This window comes from Felis catus, chromosome B1, assembly GCF_018350175.1.
Source record: "Felis catus isolate Fca126 chromosome B1, F.catus_Fca126_mat1.0, whole genome shotgun sequence".
In the NCBI taxonomy this organism is placed as follows: Eukaryota; Metazoa; Chordata; class Mammalia; order Carnivora; family Felidae; genus Felis; species Felis catus.
The window spans coordinates 39,234,475-39,254,395 of NC_058371.1; the positions used below are offsets into that span (position 1 = coordinate 39,234,475).

General features: G+C 40.0%; 1 protein-coding gene across 5 annotated transcripts in view; it reads left to right on the forward strand.

Moving 5' to 3' along the window:
- The window catches only part of SH2D4A (SH2 domain containing 4A), a 62,317-nt gene that overhangs the window by 23,555 nt on the left and 18,841 nt on the right, over positions 1-19,921 (forward strand). For 4 of the 5 annotated variants that reach the window (XM_011281481.4, XM_045055456.1, XM_006930668.4 and 1 more), the window contains exons 5-7: positions 10,990-11,070; positions 15,049-15,160; positions 16,990-17,200. In XM_011281481.4, coding sequence (XP_011279783.1) covers positions 10,990-11,070; positions 15,049-15,160; positions 16,990-17,200 — 404 coding nt within the window. The remainder of the gene's footprint in view (positions 1-10,989; positions 11,071-15,048; positions 15,161-16,989; positions 17,201-19,921) is intronic. The other variant, XM_011281482.4, reaches the window with a different exon arrangement.

A 19,921-nucleotide genomic window follows, 5' to 3' on the forward strand; every position in this document is an offset into this window, starting at 1 on the left:
ACCTCTAAACATTCATGGTCCTAAACAACACCCGTAGGCATGACCTGAAATAGAATATTTTTTGTATCACTACAGATGTTAAGGATGGTTTCCATACAGTTTTAATGGATGAGCCTCACCGTGGGGTCTGGACTTTCAGATTCAAGCAGAATTTAGGCAAAGATGTGAGGTTCAAGCCTAGTAGTACAAGGCTGAGGCTAATCCAGTCTCATTTCTGGAATTGAGGTACAAGTTTTATCCTTTTCAGTCAATTGGCAATCCTATTCTGAGCTTTTCTCCACAGTCCTCTGCCTGAGACTCAAAACTCTTATCTTTTGGCCCTCCTGGGAAATAGCTAATCTTCTCACAATGTAGAAGAGATTGTGAAATGTAGAGACATGTAGAGAGTTGTACCCTTCCCTCCATGGGACCAGAACACTAAACAGCCCAATGTATAGGTCTGCATTTCGATCATTTTATACCAATATAACAACGATTTACTTTATTTTTAAATTATTTTTAAAAATTTATTTTATTTATTTTTTTATTTGAAAGAGAGTGCATGTGAGGGGCAGAAGGAGAGAGAGAGAGAGAGAGAGAGAGAGAGAGAGAGAGAGAATCTTAAACAGGCTTCGTGCTTGGTGCAGAGCCTAATGTAGGGCTTGATCCTATGACCCTGGGATCATGACCTGAGTCAGATGCTCAACTGACTGAGCCACCCAGGTGCCCCAACAATGATTTATTTTATATATTCATTAGCAGATGGAGTCATCCAAGGAGCTCTCTTGTAGAATCATGAAAGATTTGCCCCAATTCTAAGGGTGAAGAATTTGTTTCACCCTTAGAGTCATGAGAAGCAAGTCTGGCGGGGGGGCGGTTTGACAATAGTTGTTTGACCCCCACTTCAGGGTTTAGAAAACTTGGAGTCCAGTCTCAGAGCAATTTTCTACACACTCAAATAGTCATGAAAAAATTTTAAAAGAATATACTTATACTTAAAAGAATATACTTTAAAAGAATATAAAATTTTCATTTTAACAAATGGCCGGAAGTAAGACTGCCCGATTCAGTACCAGGTACTGTGAAACCATACTGCTGACGCAGGAGACCTCTAGTCTGGGAATGGAGGCTTCAGTCTTCAGAGGCAGCTCTGCGACTTGGGGCAGAATCCTGTAAGGAATCAAGGCCCCCTCTAAAGTAGGGATTAAATTAGCAACACAGTTTCTTTACAAAAGAAGCTGAGAAAATTTATCAACATGAGGATGTTTGCCCAATACCATCTGATGGAAGCAGCAAGAATTGTCCCCTGAAATCCTTCAGTTATAAGATGCTGTTTTATCGCAGGCCCAGCCTTGGTCCTTTTCATTTTTCAGATGAAGCGTTGGAGGCCACAGGAGCCTCAGTGGTTTGTGTATTCTGCAGAGGAGGCTGAAGTAATGCCTGGATTAGAGTTGAATGTATGGTTCTTTTTCTGAAAAGCTATTGCCCTCTACAAAATACCTACCCTGTTCCTATTTTTGGCAGTGGTGCTAGTGCTTGGGAAACTCAGAAATAATGTTCTGCTTAGTATTTAGTGAGAGTGTTGTGGTTCTCAGTGGATCACAGTGAACACTGTGTTACTGGGTGCCTGTCGCTGAACTAGAGGTGATGATACATATCAGCATTTAGCTGTCACCCAGCCAGGTTTTGAGATATGCAGGTGGGGAAGCAGATGCCATTCCCATGCAAAGACAAGTCTGACTGGGAGTTAATAGGAGCCAGAGAAAATGACAGATAATGCACTGTGTGAGGCTCCCTCTCCCTGGGGAGTTTAGGTGAGAACTGGAGTACTCCGCAGCTAAGTGGAAATTCTTAGGGATCCTGGATGTGGACAGCCAGTGTTTTCCCCACTCTGTGCAAGAGAATTTGGGAGACTACAAAACAGTTGTGAGTGTGGTTAGGAGAGTGGCAGAATATGCTAATTCAAAGATAAGCCCCTTTGTGTTTCTCTGTTTATATGTAATTTGTAGGGGCTGGGGAACTCATTCATTAATCACTAGACTGACTGTCCTTGCCCCCAAGAGGGACCTTGAATGAAACTATATCTGCTCACTTGTAGATTTTATCTCATTTGTTATTTTTGTAGAAATGGCCTTCAGAGTAGACCCTACTGCAAAACAAAAGATTAAAACATTAGAACACAAACATCTGGGATTCAAAGCATTCCAAAAAAAAAAAAAAAAAAAAAAAAAAAAGCCTTGAGCAAGATTTTTCCTCTTCATATCTTTAAAGAAACAGAGTTAGAGATAACACCTCTTGCCTCTCTACCCCTACTTTGCACATATGCACATGTGCGTGCACACTGTCCCAAGACTCTGATATCTGTTTTTATATCTGTCATTTTACTGTAAGATCTGGTAAAAAAAAACATGCTACTAAAATGTACACTTTGATTGTTAATTTGACATTGAAGCCGTGGTGGTTATATTTTTAAGTGTTATTCTAACTCCTAGCTTTGTGTTCCCATTAGCAGATAGCAATGAAGGAACAACCTGTAAAACTATTTTCAGACATAATGAAAGACTTCCACTTAGGTTTTCCTTCTTCCATACATCACTTCCAATCCAAAGTTAAACTTGCTCTCAGAAACCAGCAGTTGTCTAAAACCGGAATTTGGTTGTTTGCCTTGATAAAGGAGAGATTCAGAAGCAAGATACTAAGATCAAGACCACTTCTTTAAAGAATAGAAAAGAATATGCTGAATTGGTTTTTTTTTTTTTTTTTTTTTTTTTTTTTGACCTTCATTCATCTCTAAGTGCTATAGAGCAACCAAGTTTTGGTTATATGTGGCTTGTGCGTTTTGTAAAGAGTGAACAGTAGTACTAGATCACAGTTTTTCTTAGGTGATTTAATCGGGGACGTACTAAAGCTTGGTGAGTAGGCGGGGTGGAGAAGTCTGCACCCTACCCCAGAGTAGATGCCCTGTGCCTGGGCTTGGGAACCATTATGGCATTGCCTGGCTCTTGTATGCAGACAGGCATATTGCCAATCCCTAAATGGGAGTTGGGTTCACACTTATAATAAGGAACCTCAATGTAAATAGAATGGGAAAATGTGTTCCTGAAATGCAAGCTAGAATTTTGAGGATTGAAATGGATGTGTTAAATAACAAAAAACTGAGTAAATTAAGAGAAAAATTTTTAATGTTTATTTTTGAGAGAGAGTGTGCGAGTGAGTGGGAGAGGGACAGAGCGAGAGGGAGACACAGAATCTGAAGCGGGCTCTAGGCTCTTAGCTGTCAGCACAGAGCCTGAGGCAAGGCTCCAACTCATGAACTTTGAGATCAGACCTGAGCCAAAGTTGAACACTTAACCAAGTGAGCCACCCAGGTGCCCCTAATTGAGCAAATTTTAAAGACCCAACTGACTTTATTAATTGGTTCATGAATTGGGCAACATCCTATCCAGCAAGTAGAAGGGAGCTCTAAAGGGTTTTGGAAAAGGAAAGTTTTTGAAGGTAGAAAGGGAATGGAAAAAGGAAACTATTAGCAAAGAATCCATTGTTTTAGACAAGCTCACCCTTCTAAGGGGAACAGAGTGCTCTGTCAGTAAAATTCCTAGAGCTGACCAGGAAATTCCCATTCTGACTGCTTAAGGTTACCTTTTGGGGGTGTGAAACTGCAGTTATGTTAGGTAGTAAGTCTTGGTTTACTGACTTGGGTCTCAAGCTAGGCAACGCCATTTTGGGCCCATGGTTTTCTTTTTAACAGGTGTGAAGAAAAAAGATGGATAATCCCAAACCAGTAACTGTTTCCCTTGACGTATATTCTCTTCTAGTATGCATGCAGAAAGCAATATTATTTTTGTGAGAGACAAAGTATTGGGTATGCTAGGCAAAAACAGACAAGGGGTTTGTTGTGCTCATTTTATTAATTCAAGAGTGGAGCCATAATCAGAAAGTTATATAATTACCCAAGTGGTTTCCATGTAACGTAGTAGAATTTCATGGTAGACTATAGAATAAAATTTTATAGAAGATAGAATTACAAAATCCTAGGGCCTTAGAAGCCATTTAAACTGTTATGCTTTTAAAAACAGTATGTTATAGGGCATTGGGGTACTCAGTCAACCAACCAGCTCTTGATTTCTGCTCAGGTCATGATCTCATGGTTCATAAGATTGAGCCCCATGTTGAGCCCAGCATCATGCTCTGTGCTGACAGCGAGAAGCCTGCTTGAGATTCTCTCTCTCTTCCTCTCTCTCTCTGCCCCTCCCCCGCTTGCATGCATGTTCTCTCAAAATAATTAAACTTTAAAAAATAAAAAAATTTAAAAAATGGCAGATATAGCCTATCACTGGGTTGGATATGAGAAATGAGGCAATATATATTGAAGTGTTTTATATAGTATTATGTATGATATAAATATTATAGTTAGGTTCCTATATTCCCTTATGTCAAGACTTCCCATATCAATCATGTTTTTAAGACTCTTTTCTCTCTTAACAATCTTTTATTATTTTATCCTTATACTTTATATTTAATAATTAGTTTATTTCCCTTGCTTGTCTTCATTTTGTTTTTCATGGAACATATATCAGGTGTGTCCCTAGTGAAAATGTAAGGGCAGCCTTTGAAAGTCTTTCATATCTGAAATGCTTTGCCCTAACAACCCCTATTGGTTCTGCATTATTACATTTTCCGAGGATGTCCCTGCCAGTTCTCCTATTTGCACATTGCTGTGAGGGGTTATAGGGGGAAGGTACAATGAAAGTGGACAGATGTTCATTCAGTATACAGTTCAGTGCTCTAATATGGACAAAATAAACTCAGACAATATATTATTTAAAGATGTTCCATAAAATTACACACAATATTAGAGTCTGCTGTACTTTTAAGTCAGGCTATCTAGTAGTCCGTGTGCATAGATTTTACTAGGAACATTGTTAGCAAAGTAAGGAAAGACTCTCTAGGGTCTCTGTTGTCCTAATTCATGTTTCAGTAAAATCATTCCACAGGGACCATGTACCATATTTTCAACAGTAAAATTGATTGTCCCATTTTTCATCTTGTTAGTTTAGTTGGACTTTGAAAGATATCCCTACCCCATATTATTCTCCTTCATAACTTTATGAAAGCAATTTCATTATTCTGCCTCTCTCATTATTTTAGAAGGAAAAAGCTAAATCCCAGTATGCTCAAATGTTTAATATTATAGTCATCGTTGGGAAATTTTATTTAAAATGGCTGGAAATACCATGATATGATTATTCCAGTGACCTGGTTTGCAAAATGGATGAGTTATGGGTCATCAATTTTCAGAGAGTTTTAATTGTCTCTCTTGATTAATATTAAAACTAGACTAAATATTTGATAATGATTGATTAAGTGCTTCATGAATTTATGGTATGTTCATTCATGCACCAAATATTTATTGAACCCTACTAAGTGCCAGTCACTGTTCTGTTTGCTGAGGGCTCAGCTATCAGTGAATTAAGCTGACATAGTCTTTGCCTTCATTATTCTGACCTTTTATCCATTAAAGAATACCATGGACTTAAGAGGTGTAAGAACAGGATGGCTAAACACTTAATCTAGTAATTTTTTTTCAAAAGGAAACTCTTGGTTTTAGCCTGTTAATTCATCATTTTAATCTTTACCATAAAAATTAAATGCTAAAAATCTTATGTTTATTGGAGTTTTCTGGTTTATTTGCAGTTAATAAATTGCATAGCCATACTTTTAAACAGGGTGAGTATTAAGTTAAAAGACAGAACGAACTGTTTTTCAAATCAGCTTTTTTAAATGTTTATTTATTTATTTTGAGAGAGAGAGAGAGGACATGTGCATATATGCATGAGTTTGGGAGGGGCAGAGAGAGAGGGAGAGAGAGAGAATCCCAAGCAGGCTCCATACTGTCAGCATGGAGCCTGATGTGGAACTCGATCTCATGAACTATGAGATCATGACCTGAGCCAAAATCAAGAGTAGGTCATACAACTGACTGAGCTACCCAGGCACCCCTCAAATCAGTTTTAAAAGTGAATATAATTAGAATAATTCTCATGGGACACATAGTCTCTGAGGGAAATATGACTTGTAATCATGTAATACAGATGTTGCTACAGTATCTTTTGATAATCCGGTTGCTTATATAGATTTGAATTGCCATACTTCTAAATTTAACAGTAATTTGTATACACAACACACACACACACACACACACACACACACACACACACGCACTACCCTTTGGTCAATACAGATGCTCTCCACTCCCAGATCTGGTTGGGCCTGCACTGACTAGAAGGGACCATTCTGACTCAGTGTCTGCAGGAAGTCTACTACCTTCTGATGCCATTGGCTTTCAAGTCTTCACTTTATTTTGCGGAGTCATATTCTGTGGCAGTTTTTATTTTTAAATAAAGGGGATATGAAGCAGGTAAGATTGCTTTAACTGTGCCCATAGAGTTTCAGCAGCTGCAGAAGCCTCTGTAATGTAGCAAATGGGAAGTGGGTGCTGTGGCTTGTATGCATGAGAACAAGCACACATTCTCTCTGGGACACCCCGCGGAAAGACTGAGCTGTAGACACCAAGAGGACATGGTTTCAATCTCTGATTTCCTACCTATTAACATGTCACCTGACCTCTTTTGTAAAGGGACAGTACCTGGTTTGATTCTTTTATAGGATTGATAATGAAGGTCAAATGATGTATCGGACTTGAAAGTGCTTTGAAAGCAAAAATTATGCAGGTATGGGTAGTTTTCCTGTCTTTCTAATAATAGGAATAATTAAAAAGTATATTCCCTGGAACATAGCATCATATGGAAGCTTCAGAGGGGGCATGGTGCCTTCTCCAAGAAGCCTCTTCATCTTCACTCTGGGAATATTGAGTGGCAACGGCATTCCTGAGATTGTCTCCATCTGGTATTAACATCATAAATAGTCACTTTTGAGCCAATAATCTGGTTGTTTTTTAATAAAGGAAATCTCCTTGGATCATACTGTTTTCAGTCTACTATACTGAACTTGTATTTCATGGATTTGTAGAATGGGTAAGTGTATCTGAATGAACCCATTCTATACAAGTCCTCATTAGTTCTTCATATTATTTTAGCACTTTGGAATAATGGCAAATCTTGGTTCACCTTGAAAACTAGAATTTTTTTATGTGGTTCTTGGTATATGTGAAGAGTTTATAGAGTTTACCATATATTTTAGACATATAGAAGTACTTCAGTAGAAGTATCAGGTAGTTATTAACTGGGTGGTTGTTAAACTAATTGAAATTATTTATGCTCTGACTCCTCTACTCAAGAACCAACTCAGAGCTTTGGTATACTGAAAACAGAACCTAAAACTTGTGACAAAGAAAGGATGTCAAATCTGATGGCACCAGCAGATGGTGCTGATGGTCACATTATCCCTTCAGTTCCGGTCCATTTCATTGTCTGGCTCATTTGTCTGTGCTTAGTTTTGAATTATCTTTTTTTGTTTTTTTTAACATTTATTCATTTTTGGGAGACAGACCATGAGTGGGGAGGGCAGAGAGAGAGAGGGAGACACAGAATCTGAAGCAGGCTCCATGCTCCAAGCTGTCAGCACAAAGCCTGACGTGAGGCTCGAACTCAGGAACTGTGAGATCATGGCCTGAGCTGAAGTTGGACGCTCAGCCGACTGAGCCACCCAGGTGCTCCCAATTTTGAATTATCTTAAGAGTATTAATAACCCCATCATTTCTGATAAGTGCAAAAGCAGTGAGAATGTTGAAATGCTGGTGTCGGGGAAGGATTTCCTCTGCCCTTCGAGGTCCTTCTGGCCAGAATAAGAATCAGAGTGACATGAGACAGACTAACAGGAGAAAATCAAATTTAATTTCCTATGTATGAGAAACCCACACAGATGTGGAAATTCTGAAGACAGTCAAGCAAAATGTGGTGTATATATCATTCTGAACTAAGGACAAAGGGGCTCTAGGGGTCTGGGACTTCGTGCAATTCACAGGATGATAAAAAAGAGTAAATGTTTGGTAAAAACAAATGTTTTCTGGGCCACTCAGAAAGAATGAGACACAGAGGACATTGATCAAACAGGCTCTGCTAGATTCCTCTCTCTCTGCTATACCTAGTTCATAGTGTCATGGAGTTATCTCTAGTGACAGCTCTCTTCCTAGAGCAAGACCTCTATCTAAATTCTTTTAAGTAGTTGAGGTGGGAAGGTAACGAGCTTTTCCTGAATCTGCTGGGTTTTGATTGCTTTTAACTCAAAAATTACCTTCATGCCAATGTAGTCCATCTTGGGGTGGTCTGCCCTTGGTGGTAGATAGATAATATAGGAAAAAAGATAATAAAAAAAAGCAAGTGGTAAGGAAACAATGCTGTATGTGCGTATAAGATGAATCATTCAATTAACAAATAATTCTAAGGGACAAAGAATAACTCACACAGTGTGCTTCAAGTGCCATGCAGATGATAGTAATTGGCAAGTGATGGGGGAAAAAGGTTTGACAAAGTAGAATATATGTTAGAAGAGACCTGTCCAAGTCCTGTTAGCCTGAAGCTAATTCAGGAAACAACTGAGAGTCTGCAAGCTTAAAGGCTGAGGGTGGATGAGTGCTGGTGACAAATCCCCAGTCCAAAGCTCTGCTGGCTGCCTAGGTCCAGGTCCTGCCACAGACTAGTGGCTGGTTCCGTAGCTAGAACCTGAGTACAGTGCTTGAGCAGACAAGGGAGGGTGGTTACCAGTCTCCTAATTTTCTTTTTCTTTAAAGTTTTTTTCTTCAATTTATTTATTTATTTTGAAAGAGAGAGAGAGAGCCTGAGTGGGGGAAGGACAGAGAGAGAATCCCAAGCAGGCTCTGCACTGTCAATGCATAGCCTGACACAGGGCTCAAACCCACAAAACATGAGATCATGACCTGAGCCAAAGTTGGATGCTTTACTGACTAAGCTACCCAGGTGCCCCCCTCCTAATTTTCAACATAGAAGAAACTGATCCTTTTTGCAAAATGATGTCCCACAGATCTTATATCATTAAATAAACAGAGAGTGGGCCTGTTTTTAAAGCTCACATTCCTTATGGTGGAAATTTATTCAGAGACTACAAATTCAAGTTCTTCAAAGTCATGTTGGACTTTTGAACAGACATGTATAAAATCTGTTGGAACAGTTCTAACCTGTTCACAGATAGGGAACTGGCTACTGTACTATTCTGTTTTAGATGCAGAGCAGTTATGTATCCTTTTAAAATATTAAAATAAAAATGAGATATAATATGGTAGGTAGCAATTGTGAAACCTATAGGAGTCATTATTTCGCCAAGTAATAAGCATAAAGAAACCTTTTGACCTACAACTCATTTCCTATCATTGCAATGTTGATATAGTGGGAAAAGTATAAACACTGGCACTACCCAGCTGTATGATGCCAGAAAGCTGTACAACTCCTCTGAGATTCAGTTTCTTCCTCTGATAGTTGGGTATTGTGTTGCCCATACATCATAGGTGTTTGAGGAATAAAAATAATACTTACTAAGTTACTAACACAGTGCCTGGTCATAATGCGCCTTTAATGACTAGTAGCCTTCAGTGGAATTAGCATTAATAGCACTCTTCATGACTAGTAAAAAATCTCAACAGAGGGCTTGAAGAGTGCCACTACCAATTGCCATGGCCAGTTTTATTAACTAAAATAGACTAAACTTTTATAACAAATAGACCAACAAAGCAATAGCCAAAACACAACAGGAGTTCATCTTTCTCGCTTAGAACTTCAAAGAATGGTTCTGGTTCAGGAGGCCCAGGTCCACAGAGTCACTCAGGGACTGAAGGTATAGTAGTATGACTGTGATCACCATTTCAGCCCAAAGGAAGGGGGAAGTGGGAAGTGGAAAGGAATGCATGAAGGAGGTTTTAAGGGCTTGAATAGGAGTGGCAAATACCAGGTATCACAAATTGGAAATAACTTATTCTCATGGGCACACCTAACTGCTAGGGCAGCTGGGAAAAGCAATGTAGCTACTGTGAGATAAGGGATAAAACTGAGGTAGTCACACTGGTTTATTACATGACATGGTAATGACCCTAAAATATCTTGTGCTCCACACTGAATCTCAGTACCAACCTTTTTCTGAAAATTTACTGACAATTTCTGATCGATACCAAAATTCAGGAGTGAGTCCTCAGGCACAGGGCACATAAATCATGGTGATATGGGTTGTGAGAGGCTCATGTGACTTTTCATACTGGGACTTGGCCCAGACTCTGCATCAGGCCAGGGACAGGGGGACAGGGGCCTGTGTAACTGACCTGGCCTTAAGAGACACTCCATGTGATATGCCAGCTCAGTCACAATGCCAGAGCAGTTGGCATGTGGCAGGCAGGAGTGACACCAGGGAATCTGGGCAATGGATCTGGGAACCCCATTGGCAGGAGTTGCCTCTTGGGAAATCCATCCAGAGCAGCATAAAGCCAGATACTGGGCTGGGTAACAGGGGTGGGAGAGGTGGGGAGGGGAGGAGAGTGATCAGACAGAGAAAGTGGGCAGGGCTCCCAAGCACCAAACTGATATTCTAGTCATGCCTCCAGTCCTATACAGGGAGCAAGGCATATGCAGTTAAATGGCAGAGACGAAGCATTTCTCTGGTCTGAACTAAAACAGGGGATGACATAGAGCAGGGATTAAGAGAAGAAGATAATTTAAATTAAGGAGTAATGGTAATGTCTAGAAGTCATTCTGGGGCCCTGGGGCCAGCTGGGAACAAAAAAGAGAAACCCACTTGTCATGACCAAAACACCAGCTCCAGGGTCTTGAGTAATAATCCCCTACTGAGTAGGGAGGCTGAGGTCTCCCGTACCTACTGCCTCAGTCATTATGGACTCAGGGACTTTGGTGGTGGAAAGCTTTGGTACATACATCTATGGGAGTGGGGCAGGTTAGGGAACATTGAAACAAAGGAAGCATTAACAGATTATCTACTGAAACTGCACTGTAGTTCTAAATGGTATAAAAACATGTTTCATTTAATTTTTAGTCATTCTCCAGTTCCTCAAGAAATATTCAACAAATGTTGGCAGATTCTATCAATCGTATGAAGGCATATGGATTTCACCAGGTAAAGACTTACATTCTGTCTTCAGGGGGCTAAATGCATAGCCATGTCCACTAATGTTTCACAAATGGATATATTAGTCTCATGCAGAAATGAAAGCAGCAAAATGTGAAATCTGTCTTAAAAAGCTTGTGAGCATAGCTATTCATCTTTACCTGTTTATCTGGAGGTTGGAAAAGTCTTGAGTATCATGGAAAGAACAGATGCCAAGAAATATCTGCTAAACTCCTCATGGAAGATCTAAAACAGAGACAACACCAGAGAGCGATAAATGAAGCATTTAATTTGGCAGAAATGGTGAATTCAGATTAAGTTCCTAATGTGTTCATTGGTTCTGTGAACCTGTCCCTTCAGGATGAGCAGCCTCTTGTGCCGTCCATGCCCACTGTGCCAGGAGCTCCTTTGGGCATGCAGACCTCTCACACATCCACCCAGACATGGGATTCTTCCTACAGGCCAAGCCTGTTTCCTCCATCATGCTAGATTGTCATTGTATCATACATTCTTCACAATAAATGGGGCATAGGCTGGCAGTTGGAAACCATGGTAGGATTTGACCCGCAGTAAGTTTGAAAACATAGCATAAGAGAGGAGGCTGTAAAGAGAAGGTTCTGAGTGACCACAGGCCTGAGATGGGGTCATGGTGAAGGCCCACATTCTAGTAGACTCTAACAGATCTAGTAGATCTCTAGTAGAGGTCAATTCCCTGACTGGTCTGCAGGGACATGCATGAACTGAGATAGCTCCTGTGGAGACTTCGAGAAGTCATGAACTTTTGTGGTATAGTCCTGGTGTGCATACTGCTGATATAATATAGGCCATTCCAGAGCATCTAAAGGAAAATTTCAGTTGCACTACCCAGATTACATTGCTTCATTTCAAATGATAGCGAGAAAGACAAAGGTCTGTGTATTTATTCAACCAATTTCTGCTGAGTTTCTCCTCTGTGGTAGGCACTGTTACAGGCTTTGGAAACACAGTGAAAAAATAGATAAAATCTCTACCCTCAGGAAGCTTATATTCTGGATGTGGAGACAGACAACAAACACATCTATGAAGTCAGATGGTCGTAAGTTCTATGGGGGAAAATGATGCAGGATAAGGGAGCTGAGGAAGGCTGGGAGGGTGGGAATTGGTTTTTTATAGAGGTGGTCAGAGAAGGCTACTCTGTAAAGGTGCTATTGGTGGATACCTGAAGGAATGAGGGAAGGGGCCATGTGGATGACTGGGGTAAAGTATGTTCCCAGCAGAGGGAACAGCAAGTATAAAAGCACAAAGGCAAGAGCTCGCTTGACATGGTCAAAGAGATCAGTGCTGAGAAATCATGTAGACCCTTGTAAGGAATTTGGTATCTTGGTGTTATTTCAAGCCACGATGAAAGATGAGATCATCTAGAGAGTGAGTTTAGATGGAAAAGAGAAGTGGTCTGAGGTCTAAGGTACATCAGTGTTTAGACTGGGCCTGAAATATCTTGTCTCCAAAATAAGGGAAATGGACTAGATCAGTGGTTCTCAAACATTTTAAGATGTAAGTTATTCGTTTTCACACCCTCTCAGGAGAACACCTAGAGCCATGGGCCGATACATCCCCTCTCTAACTTAAGAAATTATATGGGAATTCAAGAGAGTGAATGAGCAGAAAGATCACTTACCAAGCTTCTCTGTAGAACAAAGGTAATAAAACAGAGCCTTCCCACTTTAAAGGCAATGGAGAGGCTCTCTGAGGAAACTTGTGGAGAGTATTTCCATTAACAGGCTGGGATGAGAGACTTTCTGTGGGAGACGTTTTGACATCAAACTGCCTGTCCTCATGTTTAAACCTCAGCCCGTGGGCATATGGACCAGTGTTCAGCCTCAGCCCTGCTGTTCCTTCACTCCTCAGCCTCTATCTTGATTTTCCCATGCTTGGCTCACCATCCCCATCCTGGGCCTACATGTTTCCAGCAAACACTTCTAAAAAGGAAATGATAGTTTGGCTTGGTTTTCTAAATAGATGAAGTAGGAAGTAAGGATCATCTTGTAACTGTTAGGCACCCCTAACAGTCATTTAAAACACCAGAAGCTGCTTTTTGTCTGTTTGTTTTAGTTTTTATAATATTGGCAAACTGCAGAGGCTTAGCTCTAGGCAGGAAATGAAAGTAAGAAAAAAAGTGAAAATAATAAATACACAAAAGTTTTGTTACATCTTGGGGTGCCTGGTTGACTCAATCAATTAAGCATCTGACTCAATTTTGCTCAGGTCATGATCTCACCATTTCTGGGATCAAGTCCCATATGGGGCTCCGCACTGACAGTGTGGAACCTGCTTAGGATTCTTTCTCTCCCCTTGTCCCTCTCCTGTTTGCTTGCACAGACACACTCTCTCAAGAAAGAAAGAAAGAAAGAAAGAAAGAAAGAAAGAAAGAAAGAAAGAAAGAAAGAAAGAAAGAAAGAAAGAAAGAAAGAAAGAAAAGAAAGAAAAGAAAGAAAGGAAAGGAAGGAAGGAAGGAAGGAAGGAAGGAAGGAAGGAAGGAAGGAAGGAAGGAAGAAGTTACATCTGAAGTGGAATATAGTGTATGAATTATCACCTATATTAACTGTGATTTATGACTTCCCACAGTGATTGAAAACAAGTTCTGTGACATCAAGGTTTATATTTTAGTTGGGGTGAAATAACTTAACAGAAAGCCTTTATCTTTCTATAGAGAAAAACAAAAGAAAAAAAAAACTATCATTTTTGTGCTGGAGAACAAAGCATGATCTGTCTGTTCTGACCCTCTCAGCTTATTTCATTATTTAGGTGACCAAGGCTCTTATTTAGTTGACCAAGTGCTAAATTCAGTTTTCTTGTAGGCACTCAGGAGGCAGTTCCCAAATAAACAAAGTACTTTTTAGGTCTAAGTGATTTGGCGTATTAGTTTCTCTTTCGTTAAAAACGAATTCCTTCAGTGTACTGGTGCATAGAGCTGTCCACTTCACGATGGCTAATGTCATTTTTATGTTATGTGTATTTTGCCACAACTTTTAAAAGGTTACAGTGGTAATTTTTATGTTATGTATATTTTACAATAAACAAAAGCAAATTCCCTTTTTAAGGAAGACTTGTGTTTCTTATTTTATGTTTTCTCAAAGATGATGCTTTGTAAAAATATTTTTCTGCTTTTTTTAAATACAAAAAAATATTCCTTTTTGGGTCACCTAAAATCATGTGTAAGTACCACATTTTTAGACACACTGGTGCGAGGGCACATGGAGATACAGCTAAGATTGCTGTAGAAATGTACTGTTATTTTTATGGAACCTGTCAGATACTAGAGTGTTTACATTGGTGCCATGACACAGTATTTACACACTACTTCAGGGAATTCAACTTAAAACAGAGAAGTGCTGTGTTTGAGGAAAATGGATATTTATTGAGTTCTTACTGTGTTACACACTATGGGAGACACTTTTAAATATTATTTAACCCTCAATATAACCCTATGAAATATTTTTAATTCTCTTTTTTTTTTAGTTTATTTTTGAAAGAGAGAGAACTCAAGTGGGGGAGGGGCAGAGAGAGAGGGAGACATGGAATTGGAAGCAGAGGCCAAGCTCTGAGCTGTCAGTACAGAACCTGACGCAGGGCTCAAACCCTCGAACCGCGAGATCATGACCTAAGCTAAAGTCAGATGTTTAACCAACTGAACCACCCAGGTGCCCCAAAATATTTTTAATTTTGTAATTATACTTAGGGGAAGACAGCCTAAGGGAGGTTTGGTAAGGGGCCATGCAGTTGTACAGCTAGGTGGCGGTAGAGTCAGCTTCAGGTATCACTGACTCCAAGCTTTTCCTGCACAACAAATTGCCTAGCCAGGGGCTGCAAGGGAGTTAAACAGAAACCAACCTGAGTCCCCTCCCCATCCCTGTGCCCCCTTCCTCCCTCCCCTCCTCCACCTCTCCTCCTCACAGAAAACTGCCAGTCAGTCATTAGTGTTTGTTTCTGTTGTTGCTGTTTTAACAGAAGAAAGAATCCATGAAGAAAACACAAGATGAGGAACTAAAACAAATAGATGGGGAGAAAACCAAGCAGATTTATAAAAGCTGGAAAGAAGATTCAGAGTGGCAGGCATCTTGTGAGTACCTCAGGGCCTCCATAACACTTTAGACTCTCCAGGCCAATTCCTTCTCTTAATAAAGGATCAAACTAGGAAGCACTTAAAATAGTTGTTGAGAGAATTATTACTAAGTTGTTACACAAAGGTTTATGAGTCTCTTTTTGAACAGTAGTAGAAAGGTTTTCCTTTCATCTTTGTACCATCACAGCTGTCGTATCTATTTGATGGAATGGTATATAGCTATGAAAAAACATGTTTTAGAAGAGTTTTTAATGAATTTGGGATATGTTTATATCTTTTTTTTACTTGAAGAAGAAAAAATATTACAAAATAGTATGAAAAACATCCTTTGTTTGTTTGTTTGTTTATTTTTAAGTAGGCCTCACATCCAGCATACAACCCAACATGGGGCTTGAACTCACAACCCTGAAATCATAACCTGAGCTGAGATCAAGAGTCAGACACTTAACTGACTGAGCCATCCAGGTGTCCCAAAATATCCCAATTTTAAGATGCTCGAGTATATGAAGTAAAAGAACTGGAAGGTTATTAACATGTCGACATTAGTTTTTTTGGAGAGGTGGGATCTGAGATTTATTTGAATTCTTGTTATCCTGTATTTTTCTAAATTTCAACATTGAACTCAACTTGGTAATAGAAGAACCCAGGAATAATCAATTGGATATATCAGCATCCCTCCCATGCCTGTCACCTAACCCTGACTCCTTTTAGAGGTGGCATCACCAAAGATAGACCTCCTTAGGAAGAGCTCAGTGCAGGTGAAGGCAGAGCAGAGCCTGCTCAGGGATGCTAGGGGAAAATGTTTGTTTGAAACAGCTGACCCAGAAAAAGGCTTACCTACCAGGTCATCCCTAGAGACCACTTGAGGGAGAGAACAGGAGTGGCAATGTTTGCAGGATGTGGAGAATACTGTGTTCAGTTCCATAACAGTAAATACCATTAACATGACAGTTTTTGTGAAGTGAAAACATTTGCAAGATCCAATCACTTCTATGCAGTGAAATTCTAGCGTAATGGAACATTTTTGGCATCTCTTTAAAGCCGAACCTAACAGGGTTTGACCAATAATGGCTGAAGTGCAAATACACACAATAAAAATTAGTCTTAACATCCTGCATTAGAGTCCTTTACCACTGTGTGGCCAAAACAAAAGCAAAACAAAACAACAAACCTTCTGCTTTACAAAGCAACATTAAAAGGTGACTTTGGGATGCTTTTATGTGTATCAACACATTCTCTGTGGTGAGAATCACTTTATTTTATTTTTTTGTTCTGGCAGGCCAATTTACATTTGGTTCAGTTCTCTGTGGACTGAGGAGTGGACATCACCACTCTTTCATCCTGTCCACAGCCAGGAGCCACGGCACTGAGGAGTTCCTCATAGTCTGCTCTTTGCTGGTGACATCCTGAGCTGCGTGTGTGAGGGATGTGACATCACCTCTTTTATTCAAAGACCCCCTGTTAGTTGGAATTCTCACTTGGTCTGTGACTCACCACTTGGTCTTACCAACTGCAGGAAATTCTAAAACATGTACCCATGGTTCCCCATTTCTATCTCTTTTCCTCCTCCTCTTCCTTCTCCCTCTTAGAAAGTCCTAAAACTCCCAGAGAAAGATAGGAAGTCTGCAGTGAACATTGGGCAGTTGTGAATATGCAAGCCTGAACTATGTGAGTCATAGGTGTTGACACTGATTGTTCATTGTCATCATCAGATGACAGAATCTGCTGGGAGACTGCTCTCTCCACCAGCTGAGTCTTCTCACCATCTCTGTTGGCTGACCAGGGACTTTCTCAACACCCCCCACCCCCCCGCCTTGTTTTCCTAGTGCGAAAATCCAAAGCAGCTGATGAGAAGAGACGCTCTTTGGCTAAACAAGCGCGGGAAGACTACAAGAGGTTATCACTAGCAGCTGAAAAAGGAAGAAGCGGTGAGGGACCACAAAGCCCCCCAAGCATTCCACAGAAACCAAAAAGACCTCCGCTTCCACCCAAGCCTCTGTTCCTAACCCCAGCGGGATACCCTCGAAAGCCTCTTAGGTAAGAAGCCGCACAGATGGCTTTAAGCATAACGGTGGAAACTGGCTGATTAAAGACAAACTGCATGATGAGCCATGGGGAGTGAAGGACCAGCTGGCTGCCTGTGAAATTAAATTCAGCCTCCCCTCCAAGCCTGTCTTCCTGAGATACCTGGTCTGGATTCGTCTCATTCTTATCTATAAAATATCCACAGTTGTTGTAATTAAGATACCCGGTAATTTAGGAAGCACATCGAGTTTAGTGCCTTCCTATGCTACTATCGCACCCCCACCCTCTTGGGCTGAAGGGGAGCCAATGAGGGGAGAAACAGAAACAACAGGGGTTTCACCAGTGCTCAGTATTGCTCTTAGTAGGAAACAATATCAAAGTAGGAATCTAATGGCTTGCTGACTTTCATGGCTTCAGTAGAGTTATGTTTTCATTGCTCAGGATTAAAGATTTGATGGTAATCCTTGTTCTGGGATACAGAGCCAAGCTCATATGTTGACATTTTGGAACTGTTCCTTTGTTGAATGAATACTTTTTTGGTCATGACAGTGCCTTTGCCTCCAAGGCTATGGGAAATTAGAACAATTTGTTTTGTAAAATCCCTGAAGAAAAATACAATGATATCATAGCAGAAACCCCTTTCCTTTATGTTACTTAACTGATTATAAAATTATTTTCTCCTGGATATTATATGATTTTTTTTTCGTATTCTAATATGTAGAAAGGTGATAGTTAAAATATACCAGAGAAATCAAATAGTGATTGAGTGAAACAGAACTGTCTGAAAGCCTTGCCTTCTGAAATAAAAACTAAAAATACTCGGTTACAAACATGGAGAAATAAAAAGCAAACAAATCTCTCTTTGCTTGGAGACAGTAGTTATCTTCAGGGCTTTTCCTAAGGGAGATTATGACCTCAGAGGAAATAGGAAGGTGAACCTTTTCCTCTACTATAATTATTTCTACTTAACTAAAAGGTTCCATTTTGTGACTTGGGGACCCGAACTAAATGATCATGGTCTACAAAGTGACAGTTTGGGGAATCATTTTTTTTCTTATGGACAAAAACCCAAGAAAGGCAATCAGAAACAGGTATCCTCAAACTTCTGTGATCAGGTCACAAAGGTGTGAGATCCTGCACAGGGTCCTTTCCAGTGCCCAGGCTTGTCTGTGTATTGACCATAGATCCCCAGCAGGGCTGTTTGTGGACCTACCTCCGTTCTCCAGGCTCTTTTGAGGGTGGGACTGTGCCTTGAAATACGTCCTGACCCACAGTATTTTCAGAGCACAGTGTATGCGATTGACAGCAATGAAGGTGGCCTTTAATAAGGGTAATTCTTGTTTTGAGCTGTGCTCAGTTAGCTCATTTTTTCCAACTTAATACAGTTGCATGAAATGCTTCTTGTGAGGCAGCCAGAATGGATGGGTTTTGGGCTGGGACAACAGTGATGACCGAGGTCAGCTAGGAGCCAGCCCAAGAAAAGACAGAGATTGGCTGTCCTCAGATGTTTTGCTTAATCTCCATAGAGTTCCCAAAGAAAAAGAACCTAATTTGAAAGCTAATTAGAGCACTCATCATGTAATCTTATGTGTGTGCAGTGTCTGATACCCAAAAAAGTCAACTGTTATAGGCTACTTTCTCCAAAATGCTGTTTATGTATATATATGAATATGTACCTGCATATATGTACATCTAACATATATGTCACATGTAACTCACAGTGACATGTGTTACCATAAAACGCATAAAGAGCCATACATTAATTTACATGACAGGTATCCCAGTAGTTCATCCAAACTCCTCATTGTTTTCACACTGAATTCTGCTCAAAATTAGTGGGCTGTGGTGTGAGACTTGGAAATATGTTTATTACATTGCAATGTTACTTTTGTAATGGAAATTGACTTACATCCCAGAATTTAAGTTCTGCTACTGAATATATTTCAAAATGATTCTGCTGCTTGTATCTTTTTTTTTCTTTTACCAATCTTCATACATTTTTCTTTCTTTTTACTTTATAGTTCTGAGGCTATCTTTAGCAGAACCAAACTTCTTCAAAGTGTGGGAGAGAAGAAAGCAAGTCAGGGAGATGGAAACAGAAAGAAGAGAAAGTTTAATAATGAAAATGTTAGGAAGGAAATTTATTTTATTGCATTTGATTTCTTTTGTTTGCAACGACATGGCCCAAGGAAAGTAGTGCTGGGGTGTGTTTCACTTTTTAGTGCTTATTTTCTCAAATTTTAACTGGGAGTTAATGGAGCTTTTATTCACATTAAAAATGAATTAAATCTCTGTTTTAACACAGCAGTTGCTCATAGCCATGACTAGCCCCACAGGACCAGAAGGACAAGTGACAGATTTATGTTCCTTCCTATTTTTTTAAAATGTTATTTTTGAGAGCACAAGTTGGGGAAGGGCAGAGGGGGACAGAGGATTTGAAGTGGGGTCCATGCTGACAGCATCGAGCCCGATGTGGGGCTTGAACTCACATTGTGACCTGGGCCGAAGTCAGATGCTCAACCGACTAACCCACCCAGGTGCCCCTCTTTCCTATTTCTTGACTAGCCCTCAAGGAATTGTATGATGGCAGTAATTAGGGGTATAACCTCCCCTTAGCTCAGCCCATGTAATTAGATTTTCAAATATATATAATATATACATGATTATATATATATAGGGTATATATGAGTTCTAAAGGCATTGTTTTCAAATTAGTTAAATCTAACTTGAAAA